At 40.5% G+C, this 20,554-nt stretch overlaps 1 protein-coding gene across 1 annotated transcript in view; it reads right to left on the reverse strand.

Moving 5' to 3' along the window:
- Positions 1 to 15,082, reverse strand: part of LOC128853373 (A-kinase anchor protein 13-like) — a 60,794-nt gene extending 45,712 nt beyond the window's left edge. The window contains exons 1-3 of the mRNA XM_054077809.1: positions 15,029 to 15,082; positions 14,806 to 14,953; positions 4,332 to 4,628 (exon numbers count right to left, since the gene is read on the reverse strand). Of these exons, the coding sequence (XP_053933784.1) occupies positions 4,332 to 4,628; positions 14,806 to 14,953; positions 15,029 to 15,082 (499 nt within the window). The remainder of the gene's footprint in view (positions 1 to 4,331; positions 4,629 to 14,805; positions 14,954 to 15,028) is intronic.
- Positions 15,083 to 20,554: the final 5,472 nt, after the last annotated feature.

Consider the following 20,554-nt stretch of genomic DNA (forward strand, 5'->3'; position numbering starts at 1 on the left):
TCCCCTTACTTGGGACCTCTATGAAATATTTTATGTCTGTAGGTAAACAGATACTTAATGCAAGTCTTTCTGGTGTCCTTTTCTCTAAGCTGTAGATAAAAAGCTAAGACTTGTCTCTGAGGTCTTCTACGGACAGCAGGTAGAAGGCTGCACCTCAAGTCTCCTCCACCACAGGTGGGTTCAGGGAGAATGAGAAAAATAAGAGAGATGGAGAGTGGCAAAGGAACTTAGAAGTTAGATGCACAACATCCTAAAAACAAACCACAGAGCAAAAACATGGCCACCATTATCGGAAAAAGGACCAAAACACCAAAGGTCCCTTCTTATCTGCTTTCCAGTCAGCTCTATGAGGTCGACTGTACTACTTCTTCACAGGAATACAATGTTGCTCAAAACACCCTGAAACTTAAGTATAGCTTTTGAGAGTAGCTGTCGTAAGGAAAAGCTTGAGAGACTAGCTTTTATATCTATTAAGGGGAGGATATTACAGAAAGAAATTGTTCCCTAGATACCTTATTAAAGTCAACTCAGGATTAGAAGGGTAAAGAATTTAAAAATCAGAAAAATAGGCAGGAATATCACCTTTCCACAGAAAAGCGAGCAGGAAAAGCCGTAAAGCAAGATCATTGATCAATGGTTTAAGAGCACAGAGTCTGGTTTCTGAACTGTCTTTTCCCATTGGGGAATCACAATGCTGAGCCACTGCTCTCCGTTGCATGGACGTTATTGTCAGTAGTAACACCAGGCTGGGTATGACGCTCCACACCTCTGGCTGCCTAACAAAGAGCTCCTCATCAAAGCTTCAGTCCTACAAAAACATAGTCTGGTGTTAAATTTGGCACAAAGGATTCACTCAAATCTTGCTGAGGTGCAAATGAATCCACTTGTTTTAGTGGATTTTGGGTGAAGAACTAAGAACTTGTGATCACAAACAACTTTAGTTTTTCACATTGTACCAGAGTAATATAAATTATTAAATATTTGGGTTTGGCAAGTTAACCAAATCCCTGAAATAATATTACTGTGGGAATTTGATTAACCAATGCTGCTCAATGCATTTAATCTTTGGACAGTTTATTTTTAAGCAATAAGACCTTTTGCTGTTCCAGACCAATGAAAATGAAAGTGAATGAGAATACTACAAATGAGCATAGTGGGGTTTTGAAAATGCACTGACAACAATACAGGAAGAATACAGCTCTTTTTCTTCTCAGTTTGTTTTCATGGAAATGGTGTCTAAAGGTATAACACAAAGAAATAAAGGTAAAGGCCTGCTACTGTGAAAGAGATTAAAAATAACCAGGATTACTGAAGCTGAATAAACATCTATGTGAAATGGTAGCAGCTAGTTTAAGTAGGTTACATACAAATGAAAAATCCAGGGGGGCGGCAGCACTGGAATGTTTGCAAATGTCCTCCAGTAGTTCTAAATATTCTTGGAGGTATTTCTGTCCTGCAGCTGACAAGTCACACTCTTAATAATTTGCCTATATGACTGTACCAGGCCTTTAATCTTGAGCAATGGCAAACTCTTCAAAGAATGAAGAGCTTGCCTTGATGACCAAAACATAAGCAAGTAGACAGTTCTCAAAGAGCTTTGTTCACAGTAATCCCGGACTTTTCCACACTAAAAAGTCAAACCTACTAATGTATCAGAAAAGGGACAGAGGTGGCGGAGCTGCTGTAATAACAAGGAATAACAACTGATGAATACAAACCACTGAAGATCATTGTAATGGAACAACCACTAGTCTGGTGGTTTGAGGGAATACACAGGTTACGTGCTTCCTTCTCCTCAGTATGTGGACCTTAACCGCACTTCGCACTGCACAAACCTATTAACACGAATGATTAGTTAAACAGCCTCAGCAGATGGAGCTGGGTGTTATTTTTAGCAGCTTCTCTGCCCTCTAGGGTGTGTGATGGCAATGAACTCCCTGCCCTCTGCTCTAAGACTGGTTAGGGATGAGTGCAGGAAAAAGAAAAGAGAAGCTTCCACATAGAGCCATCCCATCCTCAAAAATCAGCACAGAGTTGTGCTTGATGGTGGATCTTCTACCCAGCTTCTGCCTGCAGAAGGACCACTACATCCTACTTTTGTAAAAGCTAGACATGCCAGCTTAGAGGCAGCACTAAAGATCTTTAAGGAAGGGATGCGACATTTTCTTTTGCTTTCATTTCTGTAGTATTTTCTCCTTCAAGAAGGTTATTTGAAGTATCTGGTGCTGACATTCAGCAAAATGTGAAATATGAATCAGAACAGCCATTCATAGGCAGTGATGCAGGGCAGGACGGGGCACTGACCAGAACACATGTAATTGTTCAAATGGTCCCACAGATTCAGTCTTTGCTATGCTTTTCTCTCTCTCCCCCACAAATTAACCCACAAGCACCAGTATAATGATGCTACATTTTACCCCAAAAGTTTTTCTAATCTAGTGCTCCATCATAAATCATAAACCTCTCTTCCACCTCACTCTAGCAAAATACTTTTTTCACCAAAAGGATGCTTACACATGCAAATCTTTCCAGTCACAATCACAAAAAAATCCCCTGAATTCCCTACGTATAATTAACTTACTGCAAAAAAAATCACCAGATAAATCTGCCTCTAGCAAAAAAAGCTGATCAGAAGATGAAAGGTAGGCTAAGACATCAATAAAAAATGCCCTTTTAAAGTTATTTATGAAAGGACTCACTGCAAGGTAACATATTTTATAGCACCAATATTCTTGAATGGAAGTTGTATTTAGTGCCATTGTATTAATTCACTTACACTTTTGTCTACAAATACCCCCAGATGCCAAAACGCTCAGCACAACAGAGGTTCCCCTTCTCACTGTGGTTGCAATGGATGCTCTACAGGCTCATTAGCATTCAGAGCCCCACACTATGACTTCCAGACACAAAAGCACATGCTGAGCAAATCAATGTAATTCTTACAGCCTGATCTCCCAAAGTGCTGATTTTCCAAAGATTAATCGAAGTCAAAAAAAGAAAGTGGATCTCAGCCTTCCCAAAAAATCAGCAACAATTTAGAGCTTCAAAGTTTTCATTAACTTCAGATCACTTAAACCAGAAATGTCTGTTATCACAACTTTTTTAAATGCAGAAAGAAAGTGTCTTCCAGAGAGACAAAAAATACTAAGTGTTTATCTCCTTGTAAACATATGACAGCATCTGATTTTCTATCCAGAAACCATTAAATGTGATCAAATCTTTTAACGTCTGCTAACACTGCTTAAATTGCCTGTCGGTGTATTCAAGTTTACAAAAGCAGTCAGCAAGACAGTGAAAAATAAAGCAGGAAAATCTCTTGCCGAAAACTCTATTGCAGTGAGCAGAACTGAGTCTGCTGTGCTGAGCAAGCCACATCCCATTCCTATTCAAGTGTTTATACCATTGCATCCTATAAAAGACAACAGATGCCTCACAGCCACATTCCTTAAGTGAAACTATTTGCCAAAATACCCTGAAAATTTACAGCAAGGATTTGTACACACTGGAACTAGCCTCCCCAGTCCCTCAATACACTTCCTTAAACTCTCCTATGACACAAAAAAAGCAGAACCTCAAGGACACAGACGTGACACGGCATGCTGAACACCCTGGCATTCTGTTTCAGCAGTCTCCAGAGACTCTGGGCCATCCTTGGAGTTTATTTGTAAGTTCTCAGTAGCCTTCTCTGCTGTGGTGGTTAACAGCTACCATTAGTCAAGGCTTTCTCACCCTCACCCTCTCTTATTTGCACACTTGCCTAAGGCTTATTTTGGAGAATACCTGTGTTTGCCCAGCTGGTGTGCAACCAGAGGAAATCCTAAGGGATAAAGCATCAACTTCTCCAAGAAAAATTAGATGTATTTCACACATTATAGTAATTTTGCACTTGTGCTGTAAACCTAACATTTACCAAAACCGCCAGCTTTGTGGCATAAGAATAAAATTTCCAGGAGCATCAGACTTTCTATACACAGACAGTTTTCTTTCAGGAAATCTCAGCATCCTGATGCTGATATGCACACCACTGCGCATGCACACAAAAATCCTTCTGGGTAGATGTTACAGTATTGATCATTTACAACAGCTTGTGCTATTTCATAAGAAAAGACACATAGGAAACATCAGTGCCTCATATAGTTTAAGGCAGCTGAAGTGCAAAGCAGACCCAAGTAGAGGCACAATAGTGCACATTGTATCCCATCTCCGAGCACAGAGACCAACACATCTTTTCAAAGATGTGTGGAGGGTTCCCAAAGCAGGGAATCCTTTTTCCCAGGCTTTTTACTTCTCTCTCAACCCATGAGTCTCACACATACTCTAGAGGTCCTCACCGGTCAGGGACTGATCCGCTCCCAGCACATTCCATTCTGCCGGCAGTTTCAGGTGCCGAAATGCCAAAGCTACTTTCTCATCCAAAAAGTCCACGTCAGCAGCAGGTGGTCGTGACCGGTCCAAGAATCGGGTGAAATTTAGCGCCTGCTGGTTGCCAGCACAGGTGGCCAGAAACTGGGCAGCGTCATATGCTTCATCCTGTACAAACTGGAAACTGTCTTCTGCCACAACCAGAACAGGATGACCTTCTCTAGACGCACAAAGTGCCACCTTCACTGTCTCACAGCAGTCATGGCCTGCAAAACAAGACCACGGGAAAGTGTGAAAAAAAAAAAGTAACAACTGAATGTGCTGAAGAAACACAACTGAGCAACTCTTTTGACATATATAGTCTTTACATTAAAACAGGTTCAAACAAGTTATCGAGAGTCACAATTCTCAATCAAACACTAACATGGGAATTTATATGTATCACCAGAGATAAGTACTTCTTACAGACTTTAAAAGGAAAAGTTGTGTAACTCTTCTCTGTTCAGCACAATGTAAACTAAGAAATATAAGCCATTCTTATCTGACCAGACTATTTTTGATCAGCAACAAGTAAACTCAAGAGCATAAAGTGATTCAAGTGAAGATTTTGCTAACGTACCAATAGAAATACAGTCCAAACAGGCAGATTATACAGTCAAACTTTTCTTTTCCAGCTCCACAGGATTCCAGTAACTCACTAGGAAATCAGATCCCAAAGTGCTGCAAAACTACATACTCTAAATGCTGTCACAACACTTGGCTTGTACATAAAACACTGTAATTTCAGCTAAAACAAAGATCAAAAAGGCAGCAATAGCTCCAAGAGCTCAACCTGCCCAGGCATGTCTCGTGCGTGTCCTCGGATCTGAGGCTCGCCGCTGCACCTGCCCTTTGCATCCAGGTTCACACGACAAAACTACAACTAATCTGCTTCTGCTAAATAAAACCATGGAAATGGTCACTTTCCATATTTACAAAACAAGAAAGTTGGAAGTTTTTTAACACTTTAAGTTTTTTTTTTAGGGCAGGGGAAGCAAGAGAAAAGATGCCCTGGCATGGCAGCAATTTCATCAACTCAGTAACTAAAACCCAAAAATAAACAAAACCCACACCACTTTCTTTTCAATTTCAAAAGGAAAAATATACTATGTCCAACATGATCAGCACTTGTAATTGTCCGACATGCCCCTTCCATAATAGGGTTTGTGTTTCAAGTTCACCGTGCAGCACAGTTTCTTGTTCCAGTCTCAGACTGACGTCATGGCTGTTTTTGCCAGAACAGCATGGACCCTGTACTAATTACTGGAAAAGCTTCTTTTTGCCCATGGCCTCAGCATACTACTACATTCATGAAACTCTGCCTAATTAAATACAAAATGACGATTTATTTTTAAAGGCTTGAAAATTCAATTTAAGCCCCTATTTGTGGTCAGTGGGAAAGTTTCCTTCTTGTGTCAGGGCCCTTTGCTGTTGATTTCCCTGACAAAAGGAAAAATATGTCCCTAATCTTCATGGTCTTTCAGCCAACCTTCGAAATCTGTTTGAGGCTTTTGGCATCTATACAGGTTTTGTCTGCTGAAAGAGGCAACCCCAAAGTTAATTGAAAGGTCAAAACTGCTATTAGGACATTGCACCAAAATTGTCAGACGAGGCTGCGCAGCTTCCCAAGGAGAGCAAATGCATCTGGAAAGGTGTCAAAGCCAAGTGCAAAACGCAGGGATGAAAACACACACGGATGTCCCTGCGACAGCTCAATACAACCAGGAGGCTCTAATCTGACAGCTGAGAAAATGTCTTTCCATCCAGCACCAAGCATCCATTAGAAGGGGGATGACATGAAAGCTGAAGGCACAGATTTACTGGTATTGACATGATAAAACAAGAATAAGGGTAGAAAGACCTACTTCTACTATTCTTGGAAATATTACACATGCATTCTAATACATCATCAGTCAATAGGGCAGGCAGGAGCAGGGATTTCAGCAGCTCTGATTAAATCCATTTACAAACTCCACTCGTTCTCACAGCAGAAGCCCCAAATGTTCAAGGGAGAAGCAAGGAGGCAGACCTTTGGGAGAATCCCTTTTAATGCAGTTCAGAACTATGCAACCCTCTCCTTACATCTTCTTGCTTTGCTCATCTTCCTAAGGACATCAGAATAGGGAGCAGCTAAGACATTAATTTTGTTTATAACCTCCACAAAAGCAGTGAGTTATATGCAGCTTGCTGAGAATGCCATGCTACCCAATGGGAGCTCATTCAAGCACTGTGAACTTGGCTCTTGGAAGTTTGCTAGAATGCAAAGTTTAAAAAAAAGCCTAATAAAAAAAAATCCTCAATAGCATGAGAAAAGCTAAACTTTAATTATTTTTAACTGTTTTCTCTCTATTCCCAGAAGAATCCCATCTGCAAAATAACCTTGAATAGAACTACTCTGCCAGAAAGCCAGTGGACTTTCATGACATAAGTGGAAGGCAAAAACACCCCATGAGGAGCTACAGGGAAACACTTTGGGACAGTCACTTTCCTGTTACAGAGCCAAACAACTCTTCTGTGGGACAGCAAAAGTGTCTCCATCATGACAGAAATCTCAGTCAAGACACATGGCCTCCTTAAACCAGTACATCACAAATGTATGCAAAGTTCTCTTGGATGGAGCACATGTAAAACACCAGCCCACAAATTAAGCAAAGCAACAGCTGTGTCTAATGCAACGCAAGGAGAGGTGACAAAAAGGCCACATCTTGATCTGCAGCCCACTATGGTTCTCTTGAAACTCCCCCAGATACCTAATGCAGCCTTGAAAGAGAGGTGACAAAGATGATGATCCATTTTCTTATAACAAGATCAAACAAGCATCCTGTTAAGCCCTGGGGAATGTTCTTCAAAAGGGCAACCACTCGCAATGCTTTGATGTTCTCCTTCCCTACATCTGAGAAAATGCCAGAAAATGTGAGAAAATTACTCGGAGGGGTAGGAGTCTAGGACAGGTTCTGACTTTTGGCAAATAGTTCAAACAACAGAGGAGCCAGTAAGTAACAAGCGTGGCCAATACTAAAAAGATTGCTCAAGAGGTCTCCGCTCTCCTGCATTAAAGCTACTACAGGAACGATATAAGCAAACGCCCCCTTTACATGAGCCTTCTGAAGGAACCATCACTGGGGCAACACTTCTCTCCACATCAAAGACCGCTGCTTCCCTGGCCTAGACTAATATCTGAACTTCAACAGCCCTTTTTTCCCACAGCATTAGCAAAAGTGAGCTAAGCTTTCTTGGCACTCTCAGGAGATAAGTGGTTATCATCTGTAAAACATGCCCAAATCTGTTTTTACGAGGTTCAGTAACTTGCCCAAGATCACAAAGAGCTCTGGGCAGTTCCAGAACAGATGCTATTGCTCTTGATCATCTTTCTTCCACTCCGGCTGGTAGACAGCAGGGCTTTCTCCTAACATGGGTTAAGCACCAAGTCATGCACTTCGCAAGAATCAGGGCATTTGACTATTGACTGCTCTAACTCCCTCATACACCTTCCCCAGACCTGGAACAAAACAAATGTGTGACTCATTAAAAAGGAAAAAAAAAAAACCACACACTTGGGTGTGTCAGGAAGAGCGATGAGCCTATTTATAGCCTATTTTTAAAGATTTGCATTTTGGTAGGCTGAGAACAGACATAACTGAATAAATCACACACGAGTGCACCCACAGAAGAGAAATCTCTGTGCTCTACTATGCGATTATATTCACGATGCTACTCAGCACAACTCTGGATTGCTTTCAGTTTTCTCCAGAAATCAGGCCCTTTGGCCAAAATAGCAAACAAAAGCAAATGATGAAACACTGAACATCGCCACATTGGTATCACCCAACAGTATCCCAGCTCGAATTTTAACTCTTCTGACAAACATGACCGTGTTTACACCTTATAGAATAACTTCATGTGTATAGCTAGGCTTCTCTCCATCATGGTTTCGGGTTCTTTTGCCACAGAAAGAAATCAGGTTATTTATATGATGGCTTAACTGTGATAGAAGTCAAATATCCCACCCTTTAATTTCTCTTCTTGCAATGCATTTTACTCCATTTCTTCTGCTCCTCAGATAATTTAAATTTAGTTTGGAAACAATTCGCTACTGGGAACTGGTTTGAGAAAAACATAGAAATTAAAAAAAAATCTATTTCAGTCCCTGTTGAGACAGACACAATGACTGCTTCTGTCATGATAAAGTGAATTCCTCATCATGTAAAACGTCACTTTAAAAATTATTTAAAATGAGACAACTCCTCTTCAACTATATAATTCTTTATGGGGCCACTTACTGAAAATTGCTTTGGGCAACATATAAAAAAAATAAAGAATTCCAGGTTCTGTTCTTTCTGTACTTATCCTCGAAGCAATGAGATACATCAGTATGATAGCACTGACTCCTCTGCAGGATAATGATGCAAGAGGAGTAGGAGAAAAAATGGATATTTCTGAGCTGTAAGTCATAGCAGACAAGTTAATGTACAGCCTTAGACCTGGCCATCTAAGCAGTACGTGTGTCTTTGATCTGGGACGTGGTTAAAAGGGCAGCAGCAACACTCTTCAGACTTTCTCTTGTTAAACAAGGCACACATGGAGACAAAACACTCCTAAACAGAGGTTTATTAAAACATGATTTCATTTCCTACTCCTCTAAAAGTGGAAATCCTGTCCAAATCTCCTATTTTCAGAATTCACATTTGAGCTACCAAACAATGGGCCCCCAGCCTGGGTGGCTATTTAAAGCCCTGCTGGAAGCACATGTTTGGGTTTGCCTGGTAGGTGACCAAGGACTTCACTGCTAGTCGCATCCTCTGAATTCCTATGGTGGGGATGGGTTGAAAGGGGTCTTACAAACAGATTTAGGCAGGACGGGAAAGAGAAACAACAAATGTGGTGAATCTCATGGAATATCTTGGATTTGCATCCAAGAGATGTTGCCATCGGGCGACCCTGTAGATGGGGAAGCCAAGGGATCTCCTCTAACTGTCTGTCTGAAAAGTGCTGCTTCTCTGCTTCTGAAATCCTGAATTCAGGTTCTAAAAATCAGAGCCCATGTTTGAAGGGCGTTTGTGTGATTTAAACAGTTATCGTATTCAATCTTGCAACACAAGAAATCTTATGAAATATATAGGCAAGGTACCAGTAACAGACAGGAGCTTTTATTTTTCCTTTTAAACACTCAACTATTAATACAGAGAGTGTGGAAAAATTTTTTTAAGGCCTTTTACACTGCAGATGCCCTAAATATCTATAGAAGTGTAAGACCACACACATTACATCATAAATAATTTCAATACGGATTCAAGCACTTTTTCCCCGTGACTGACGTCATCTAAAACTGGCATAATTTCCTTTTAATTATTCTGCCTAGAGCAATTAAGTACACCAAAGAGGATGGACTGCAAGAAGTCTTCTTGGCCTTGCTGTTTTATTCTATTTTAGGGTTTTTTTTGTTTCATAATTAAGAGTATTTTCAAATCCACAACTGGTATTGCCAAGTGGCCATTTGTTATGCAACTTGTTTATTCTTTTGGTTTACCCGTACAAAGATTATAATTCATGAAATAAAGCTTTTTCTATGAAAAGTTGTTTCCTAGGGGAAAACACAGTCTGTGGTAGAAAAGAATAAAACATGAACATATTTAAAGGGTTTCACAGTAAAACAAAAGGTTGAAATGAAGACATTACCAAGCTAATTGACATTAATTTTAGTCTATCCTTTTAATTAGCAGAAAGAAGGCAAAAAAAAAAAAAATCTGAGAACTACAGGAGTTGAGAACAAGTAAAAGACTGAACCTGCTTCTCCACCTTAGTTTAAGCAAGTAAAGAAAGGTCCCTGTGAGTCAAGGCATTTGGAGTAAAGAGGAGTGTTTCAGCTCCGTGGAAACTGCTAGCACTCCGCTACCAGCAGGCAGTCTGTCTCTCTGGCCCTTTCTCTGCCTCTAACATTACTCCTCCTCTCCTCTGAAAGCTTTATAAGAATCCTACACCTGAGACCAACCAATGAGAAAAAGTGATTTAAGTATTACAGAGGAAAGGCTCCGAGCGCCAGAACACATTGCAACAGTACACACAGAGGCAACTCCATCTCACAAAATTACCCTACTTATTGTTTCGGTGACTCGGCTTATAAACAGGGTATTTCTTACCCTTCACTTGCTTCTTTAGGAGCTGCTGCAGTTCTGGATTTACAGTACTGGACTGTCTCTCCCTGTTTTCCTCTACTAAGCTCCACCTTTAAAGGCAAAGCAAAATTTGTGGCTGATAACACAGCCATTATCATGACAGGGCACAACTTGCACTAGCTGCGCCACACAAATATTGGAGTTGCCATATACCATATGGCTCTGTGAGCTTCCTCCTGTGAGAAAGTTCTCCCCAAATCTGCTGGAGGGCTTCCCAATGCCAAGATGCCCCAACTGCCCACAGCAGGCTGTGGTCAGGGCTTTTAACTCATGTGGACAAGGATGAGGCTGTTTCTTCTTTTGCTGGTTTGTTTGCTGGATCATGATCTGAGGCTTTCCGTTAGGAGGGTTTTTTTCCCTCTGGCAGCAGAGGCAGGCGATGAGGCTGCTGCCTTGCAATAAAGTTTCACTTCCCTGCTTTAATACAGGCTTTCTACAGTACCATGTCCAATCTGCTTGGCCTTTCAATGACTCAGTTCCCCCCTCCCGACTTGGCAAAGATGTTGGGAAGAAAAAAAAATATTTTAAAGATTATGACAGTCTCAGTTGTAGGACAACCATCCACGACACCCGTGTATACATCCGCTCTGACAGTACAATTTAGGCAACAACAGTTAAGCCACAGCAGCAGAGCTGATATCATCTCTCTGCATCCTTCTCTGCTCGGACCTTTGGTAGTCTATTAATACCCAAACTCCAGCCACCCGGCTTTTGCAACTAATGATATCCAAACTAGAGCAACATCCAGTGCCACGGCATCTCTGCCTGAAGAGACTTTCACATGGGAAGGACCTTCTGATGGGACAATGTTTGAAATTGTTCTGGAGACCTACAGAGTGCCTCTGGTACTGAGGAAAACTTCTTCAATTATGGAGAATTCAAATCAGATTGTTTACAAATAGAAGTATTTTAAGAGCAACAGTAAAGTAACAGTTCTATAAGGTTTAGGTATCTTTTCACCGAGGCAAAGAGAAGCTTAGTTGGACAACGTGACCTAGTTTGTCCTTAGGCTGGCAAAAGAGCTACTGGAAGCACATAAAGCATCATCCACTGCCTAATTCTTGTAACTCAGTAGCTTATTTTGATATTTCAAGTTATGATAGATCAGCTCAGATGAGAATCTGTTTCTTACAAGGAGGAATTATTTCCCTTAAATTTGTAACGCAGTCAATAGTGGAGCAGGATAACCACCCCATCCCATCCTTCAGAGTAAGTGCAAAGATACAGGTAGCATTTTATCCTTCAAGTGACTTCTGAATCTACATTTAGACACAGCTTCAGGTAAAAAGAAATCTGCTTCCATAGACATACAATCAGAAGTTCTTCAATTTTATTATGCATAGAAATACAATAAAAGCCTACATTTGAACAGCACTGTTAATAATATATATTCAATATTTAAGGCTGATGATAAAGACAGCATAAGAAAGAGACAGCTTGTTCTAGGAATTATATAAAAGCAGCAGTCTTAACTCTGCAATTGTAAGCTTTCATGTAGGCAAAGCCTTTCAGGATATAGAGAATTTTCACACACAATGAAAATTTACGAGGTATTTTGACAGTTTATTTCCACTCCATTTTCTGTAATTTCATATCTAAAACCACCTTATGTTGTTGAGTGTTTTTTTTTTCTTTAAACATTATTTCCTTTGAAAGCTTTGCTAAAATATTCTACTTAATTTTGGTGGCAGATGTAATCAAATCACTTCCCTTCCTGTTTATTACACCTCCATAGATCACCAAAACTACCAGAAAAGTCAAGAAAAAAAAATTTAAACCTGGTTTTGCTTTTATACTGTCCTTAACTGAATTATGGTCACCCCAGTCCCTGAGGGACTTCATCTGAGGTGCTGTAGGGACCACATGGAATCTCTGAGGACTCGAGACGAGGGTGAGAGAAAAACCTCCAAGCCCAGAAGGGAAACAGAGGAGCTTCAAGGCAGGCTGGTGGAGGAGATTAGTATGCTCGAGTGAATCAGCCCTTCCTTTGTCCACCTGAGGCATCCTGAAGGAGTAGCAGTACTCCCAGGGATGTGCAACATTTCTTGCATTGCAAGTACAAATGACAGGTGCCCAAAGCTGGAAGCAAAGGGTAAGATTTTGGCTAAAAGCTGTTTGCAAGAGTCCCCTTGCAGAGCACTTGCGAAGTGCCTGGGTCTGGATATTTGAACAGGACTGGTCTCCCACACACTGACTCTTGTTCATAGCTAATCCTGCAGCGAGGTCAAATATCGCCAACTCTGAGTCACCACAAGTATCTCCAAGGCAACTAGTAGAATACATAGTGTAAACACATGATTACAGATTCACTGTTGAGTTCAGGAAGGAAGAGGAGGAGGAAGAGCTGGTTTGAAATAAGTCATGCCCTTATTAAAATCAGAGTGTTCAGTGCTGATGCAACACTGGACAAACGCATTGGTGTCAGTGAAGGGTATGAAAACATTGTTTTCTCCCAGTTTACTTCTCCTCAGCACCCCCTCCACCACTACAGCCTTTTTTTTATCTCTGGCTGTTTCTCAAAAATGAGGCATGAGCACAAAAGAGGGAGTTTATTCAAGCAGTTCCTTACACTCAAGATGAAACCTCTTCCCTCACACCACAGCCCTGGACAGTGCCATCTGGCAAGAACGGGACTACCTTTCTGAAAGGTCTGTTAAATCCTTGCCTGATACAAGCTGTATTTTGGGACAGCACCCTTATCTACGTAGCATCCTACATCACAAGATCAGGACTCTGCTAAGTCAAAAGAAAAAAGCACATTATAACTAAAGGAACAATTGAGGGCAATTGCCTCTTTTTCCTTTGAATCAGAAGCAGAGTCAGATTTCCCAATAAAAGTGACAAAAACAAGCCTTAGGGAGCCCTCCCCAATGACTCAGTTATACTTGGGGCCAACAGGAGAGGCAGAGCCCAGAGCATCACCCTGGGTACCACCTGGCAGTCACTTCCCCAGCTGCATCCAATGCTGTTCTAAGGACCTCAGGGCTGGCAGTGATAGGAAAGCATTACTCCTGCCCGGAAATCCATGAAGTACGCTGGTTCCTGCGCGGGCTGAAGGGGAACACTGAAGCTTTTCAGTTCCTTTCTTGTCAATGCAGCCATGGTCCCGAGGGGGAGATGAGGTCATTGCTAGCAAGGCAGGCAGAGCCCCGTGCCCACCACACAAAAGCAGGGAAGGAGTCACCCCTTCTTTTCCCTCTTCTGGGAGAAAATAAGCACTAATCTAATTGATTGCACAGGGCTCCAAGCGTCAGTAACTGTAAAAAGACTTCTCTGCTAAGCCAACTGTAAAACCCAAACAGCACAAAAAGAGGAGGAAATGAAAAAATACAGTGGCCAACTTTTAGCAACTCATCACTACGAGGAAAAACTCCTTAGCCTGAACTTTATTTCATTTCCAACTCTCATAAAACAATACTTACAAGAGAAACAAAAAGGGAAACCCAAGAAAATACACTCAATTGCATAAGCTATACTGTGTATAGTGAAAATGTCAGACATTGTTCTCACACTAGAATCAACGTGCTGCATAGCAACAAGTCAGAAAGAAAGGTTAATGGTAAGGACCGCAGCCTGGAACACGCTCATTCCCACGGTCCTGAAGTCACCGATGGAAAATGCTGCACCGTTTGGCTTTGTTTTGTTAATGTCATGAAGGTTTAAAAAAAGTGGCAGGCTTTAATGTGGAAACCCACTCCGTTTGAACCAGCTGTGCTGGAAGGATGGCACCAAGCACCATACACTGCCAGCCACTGCAAGAGTTTCAGAAACTCTGTGTTGTCTCTGATCTGCATGACAGGGTTTGGGGTAAAATGGCTATATTTCATGAGGACTACAGTAATGAACCTCACCCAGTTAAGCAGATCCTAAGTTTAGTGAGGACTTACCAGGCTGTACACTGCTTAGCATCTCTACGTCTGCAAATGCATCTTCTGTAATCTCGCTCACACTTAAAAGTATTTTACTATGTGTAAATAGAATTATTTTCTACAACAGAATCCCTTAGTTTCACATAAAATAACTGCAATCTCAGATTCACGTAACTGTAATGAAGTCAAGCAAGAGATTTTTAAGAGGCAAAAGCAGTCATCCAAACCCTACTTTCTACTCTCTATGAATGTACAAATGAGGTAAAATATGTCCAAGAACACAGCACTACATTTAAGTCCACTTGAATTAACCAAATTTCATAGACTAATACATTAATATGCAAAGAAAGGCAATTGTTTACCAGGAGAAATTGTCTCCAGACTCCCAGGATTAATCTTTCTCGTGCTTGTGCAGTGTTGGACAGTTGACCCGGTGAAGACCAAGTAAAAAACTACATCATCTTCAACTTTATCTTCCTCAGTCAGCTGCACTGTGATAACAGAGTCACCCTAGAAAAAAAGACAAAGAGGATATTAGATTTACATAAGAAAGAACTGATTTATATAAAATAAAAACTTCTCTACTTCCAAGGCTCCTGCTTTCCATTCATATACTCCTTTCACACGACTAAGGCCCATCCTAACTTTCAGATGTGCGAGTTATCCTTAGCACGCCTCTTAGCATCATAGCCAACCAACCAGCTAGAAAATATGTTGAAAGCAGCTCTGGGAAGAGACCTATAGAAATCTCAAGGGTATATTCAAAATAGCAACTCAATATGGTGAAATCACTCCAAGTCACAAACACAAGCACACATCCCACACGAGGTTTTTTATACATGCATATATATACACATATCTCCCCATATATGCATAGCTAAAGCAACAGAATTGAGATAATGGCCTACAATTGTCTGGCTTCATAATTTTGAATTCCCTAATTCTTGTCTGAGTGTTCACATTTCCTCTGTCCAAGCTAGCCACTGTGTTGGTAGTTTCAGAGTAACCAATTTAACCACTGGGTTTAATCATCCTCAATCCATAAACACACAGAGATAGAAGAGGTTCATACCCAATGAGATTTTTTTTTTTACCACCTTCCCTGCAAAAAACCCAACACCAGCAGTAGGTCTTCTCACTCAGCATCTGTAAGCTCATGCCTTGGTGAAAACCTCTATACACTATCAAAACCAGCAGTTCTTCAAGCCCTGAAAATAAATGGATTGTGATGTTGCCTGAATGCCAATGCTTAGTCTTAGGGAAGCTTTATTTCAGTATCCCAGTATATTTTATCATTATGCTCATCTTTATGAACATAATTTTTGCTGATAAAGTGATATGTTACCACAGTTAACTAACGCAGCACAGGATACAGTAAATACACCTGCAATTCATACACCTGCATGGACAAGAACGGCAGCAATTTCCACCAGCTACAAATTTCCATCAGGAAGGGAAAGCAGGGAAGAAGGGTAGTTTGCAGTTACTACAGCACTAAGCAAAGCATGTTCATCATTTACTTGCCCAAGGAATTATATAAGCTACGAGACACTGAGAACAACAGACTGTGAAGTGACCTTCTGCCCCTTTTCTATCAAGATCAAAACCAGTTGGATGTCCCAATTTTACAGTGCAGCTGCATTAGCTCGCTCTCTGCCACCACCCCACCAAGCATATGGTTAAGGCTGCAAATCTGGAAAGGATTTTTTTATTATTATTATTGCAGATTACATAATTCTAATTTGCATATCCAATAGAATACACATGTCATTTCATTTAAAATCTCCTTAGGATCACTCAGTTCATCCTTTCTCTTTGTCAGATACAACTATCACAGAAAAATCCCAGACTTCCAAGCCGTCCCATACACCCGTGCTGTGTTAGCATTACTTCTCACACTCTGTCTCACATCTCCCCCTGTTCTCCCTCATCTCGGCTCCTTTATGCCCCAGCACAGCTTCTTTTTCCCAAGTTTATGTCCAGTTCTCCTCCTCTGATCTGGCCTGTCTGGTATCTCTTGCCAGGGGCAGGATTGCACCTTGTTTTGATAGAGACAAGGTTTTACAGTGCGGTACACAACAACCAGCCCCTGGTTTTAAAAACAAATATATGGGTCAGCCTTATAAAACACAGGAAAGAAAACCATGAATGCAGAAAAGATAAATGGAGAAGTGAGTCTAGTTTTCATTTCCAGAGGTTGCAGAGTTACAAATGTACTTTTTAGGAAGGTTTCATGTGATAATATCAGCCCAGGCTTCCAGCTGGGGACAGAGGAACCATGTAGCAAAAGTATATATTGTATTTAGTCAGTGTTAAAGTAAAAACAGGTGCAAAAAGAAATAAATTAAGCTTTAAATTCAACCATGACCAGTTCACATGCTGAGTTGAAAACTAAATATTCCATTTCAAGCAAACGGATGCAGTTTTAAGCAGATATTCAAAAAAAATCCCAAAAGCTGGAGTTTTAACCTACAAACCCTTTTATGCTTTGATTTTCATATCTGTCTTTGTTCAAACTGTTCCTCCCTTGAGGCATAAACATAAGAAGTACTTAAATGGACAGGTGGCATTTCAGGACACTCATCAACAGGGCTGACAGATTAAAGTGGTACCTGTTAAAGGATAGATCTCTTATTTAACTCAGAAATTAGGTACAGCTAGTCTGGGCCCTGTTAAAGGAAAGCTAACCTGCACAGAGAGGAGGAGAGAAGACACCTGTGTGTCTATGCAACACTCAATTCCATTTCAAGGAAATGCACTTTTATTTGCAGCATTACTGCAAAAGCCAATTTTTATATTTAGTTACAGACAAAAAGCATATAAATACATGTAACAAGGCTCAAACCCAGAGGTTCAATATAACCTGAAATCTGCCCAAGATGAGACTTTATTAAATAAAAGATAGGTGAGTTTCTCAGAGTGACCTGAACTGCAGCTGTGAGCAGCCTGACCTGATTTTGAGGGTGACTCTGCTTGGGTTAGACCAGATCACCTCCAGCGGCCCTATCTAACCAAACTGATTATACTTATACTTAAATTCAGTTCTTCCTCTAAGGGAAACACAAATTATCATCAGCTGATATCAACTGCAAAGGCTGTGTCTAAATAGCAATTCATGGTGGGACAGTTTCCACCACTTTGCTCCTTCCTCCTCCTCTTCTGGAGGACGCTCCAGCAAAAGACTGAAGGGAATACCCAATACTCTCAACATGACAAAAAATAAAATAGAATTCTTGGTTATCTGAAATTTTAAATTGCCTCCAAATTGCTTCAGCAAGAATTATAATGTGCCGATTTGCTGCTGTGTGCTTCAGTTTACTTACAGGTGTTGTCTAAGTTAACCCTTAGCTGTACTGTGAATAGTACAGCTCATCTTGCATGATGTATTCTGAGATCCCATAAGGATATGAGCAAAGCACTAAGAAAGACTGTCCTCCTCCAATGCACATTTCTACTTCCCAATTTCACTGTCCACTGCCAATTTTAATTCGGAGTTTAGAAGTTGTATTGAAACATTGTATTTATTTGAAAAGGAAATAATGCACAGAACAAACCTCTCTCTTTCAAACATTTTGGAGCTAAAGAAAATCAGTAACAAATGCAACCAAATTCCACCAACCCACATAGAAGACTTTCCAACAGCACTATTGCATTCAGCCTCCAAAAACATTTTAATTGAAGTATGTTTACCTTTATTCAATTAATATTGTCCAAAAAATGTCATCTGTTCAGTATCACTGCCACACAAGGTGGTTATTATAACCCTTCTTTCATCCTGAATGGCTAGAAATGGGAGGCCAGCCTGCCAATATCCCTTTGGTTGAAGTACAGACAGATCAAAGCCCTTCTCTGGAATGCTCCAACAAATAAGAATAATTTAATTTCAAAACTAGTTTGGATCCACTAATATTTACTTGGCTTAAAGCCCATTGGAAATGAAAGCATTCCACTTTGGTCCATTCATGAAAGAGGTCACCCTCTCTCTCGTTCAGATCTGAAAATCTCTGGTTTCAGATAGCTTTAACGGAAAGTAAAGAAGTTGGGTATGGCTTTTTCCTCTAAATATATTCCCTTCCTCAAATCAACGGAAGAAAGCAGGTCTGCCTTGCCAAGGGACACGTTTAAAGCCCTGATCTTTGCCTTTAAACTCCTATTAAACAATTCAAAAAGGGCTTTAAGTGTGGCACATCTCTGAACCTTTGACTTAGTGAAGGAAATACAAATGTAATTACCCCTAAAAATGGCTCAAATGCTGTTACTAGGTCTAAAAACCAAAGCCAGACAGGCAATGCATGTGTTTGTCAGACTATTTAGTTGGCACTAGGACAACTCCACCTTTTTAGGTATTTGTTTTTCCACTGCTGTAGTTACACAAGCAAACGGATTGTGTGTAGGCAAATTATGAGCTACTCTCAGTAACTATTTCTTCTCTCTCAACTTGGTCTCTGTGCCTTCTAAAGTGAGTGATTTACCTTGAGAAGATTTTTTTTGTCTTTTAAATAGATGACTTCAGCAATATTTGGAAGCAATGGCGAAGCAAACAAAATCTTTTAAGCTCAAGAGAATTAAGATCACTTAATGTTATTAGCTGAAAAATACTGTTCATCTTTCAAAACGAAATAATAATTTAAAGCATGTAAAAACATCTTCCTTTTCTACTTCAGCCTCTGGATATCTGTCTGGTTTTGGGGAATCGGTCATAGAGGACCCTTTATGGTGGGCCTGCAAGGACAGTCCAAGCAAATGCAGCGCTCAAGACGTCCAGACGAAAAAAAAAACCCAAACCTGTGAATTTAGCTGGCACAGAGCAGTTTTCCCTGAGGGACATCAGCTGTACCAGCAACAGGTACATTTCTCTACAATGATCTACACTGGCTAACAAGTTTGAGGGTTTTTGAAAAAAAAAAAAAATACGTAAACTGTATTTTTATAGCTGAAGCATGTGATTTCTACGCTGTTTCCTCCCCACGGTTCATACAGGGGATTTTGAAGTACATTATCAAACCCACTAACCACCCACTCTAACCTCCTCACACATACAGTCTAAAAATACTTATGAAAATGAAGCATGTGTTAGATAGCAACACTGAAGCACTCAAGCATTCTGCTTTTAATAAGCAAACACTAACAACTGTAATCTCAAATTTGTTCTATACAGAAAAGCAAAATTGCTGCTGCTGATCATCACCATCTCCAGCTGGTTTTTTTCCATAAAGGTAAAATGTAGTCGGTGTGATCCTACTGACTGAAAAGCCCATATGCTAGATGGGTTAGAGATTCAGAAGCAAGGAAAGAAGCCTTTCTCCCAATATATCTCCTTTTAAAGAGCTCTTGTGGATGTTGGCTTTATGATGTTTTATCAAAGAGACTGGATTAGATGAGTAAACATAACCTGCCACTGTAATAAGTTGCATCTTGTTTCCGCTGTTCATAATGTGAATCAGGTCCTTGCTGGGTCATCGCTTATTGCATTATGTTTGGACACAAAAGGAGAAATATGCTTTTGAAACAGATTTCCCCCCCTCCTCCTTTGGGAAGCTGTAAACAGCTCTCAAGAGAGCTGCACTGTACCCAGGAGGACAGCACAAAAATCACAGTTGTGGTTTCTTCCTGCTCCTTCAAGGAATTCAGGCTCAGTGGTACCTTTATTTATTCATTTTAAGTGGAGTTGTACTTGCTGTTAAACCCAGTATTGCTTGACACAGTAGACACAATCAGGCTGTAATTACTGCAGGCAGCAAGTCCTTTCACATCCCTGCACTTTGAGTTTCCCCATCTAAGAAACAGGAATAGTGGTTCAAACGCACCCAGTACTTTTCATCCAAATGGCTTTTAAAGGAAAAGCTGGCTTTTCAAAGCAAATGTAAAATGATTGAAAAGTGCATAGGACTGACCATAAATAAGTTAGATAAAATCAAAGGGAAAGTTGAGAAAATTTCACCTCAAATTGAGAAGTCCAGAATACTCAGAAATCAGCTGAAGGATGGAAAATGTAACTGCGAGGCAGCTTTAGAAAATGCAGCAGCAATCATTCCACAAGAAAAAAAAAGTAAAATATAATTGTTTAGGTGCTCAGTGATCCATTACCTCCTCCCTCCGTCAGTTTACAAC

This window comes from Cuculus canorus, chromosome 12 (genome assembly GCF_017976375.1).
Source record: "Cuculus canorus isolate bCucCan1 chromosome 12, bCucCan1.pri, whole genome shotgun sequence".
Classification (NCBI taxonomy): domain Eukaryota; kingdom Metazoa; phylum Chordata; class Aves; order Cuculiformes; family Cuculidae; genus Cuculus; species Cuculus canorus.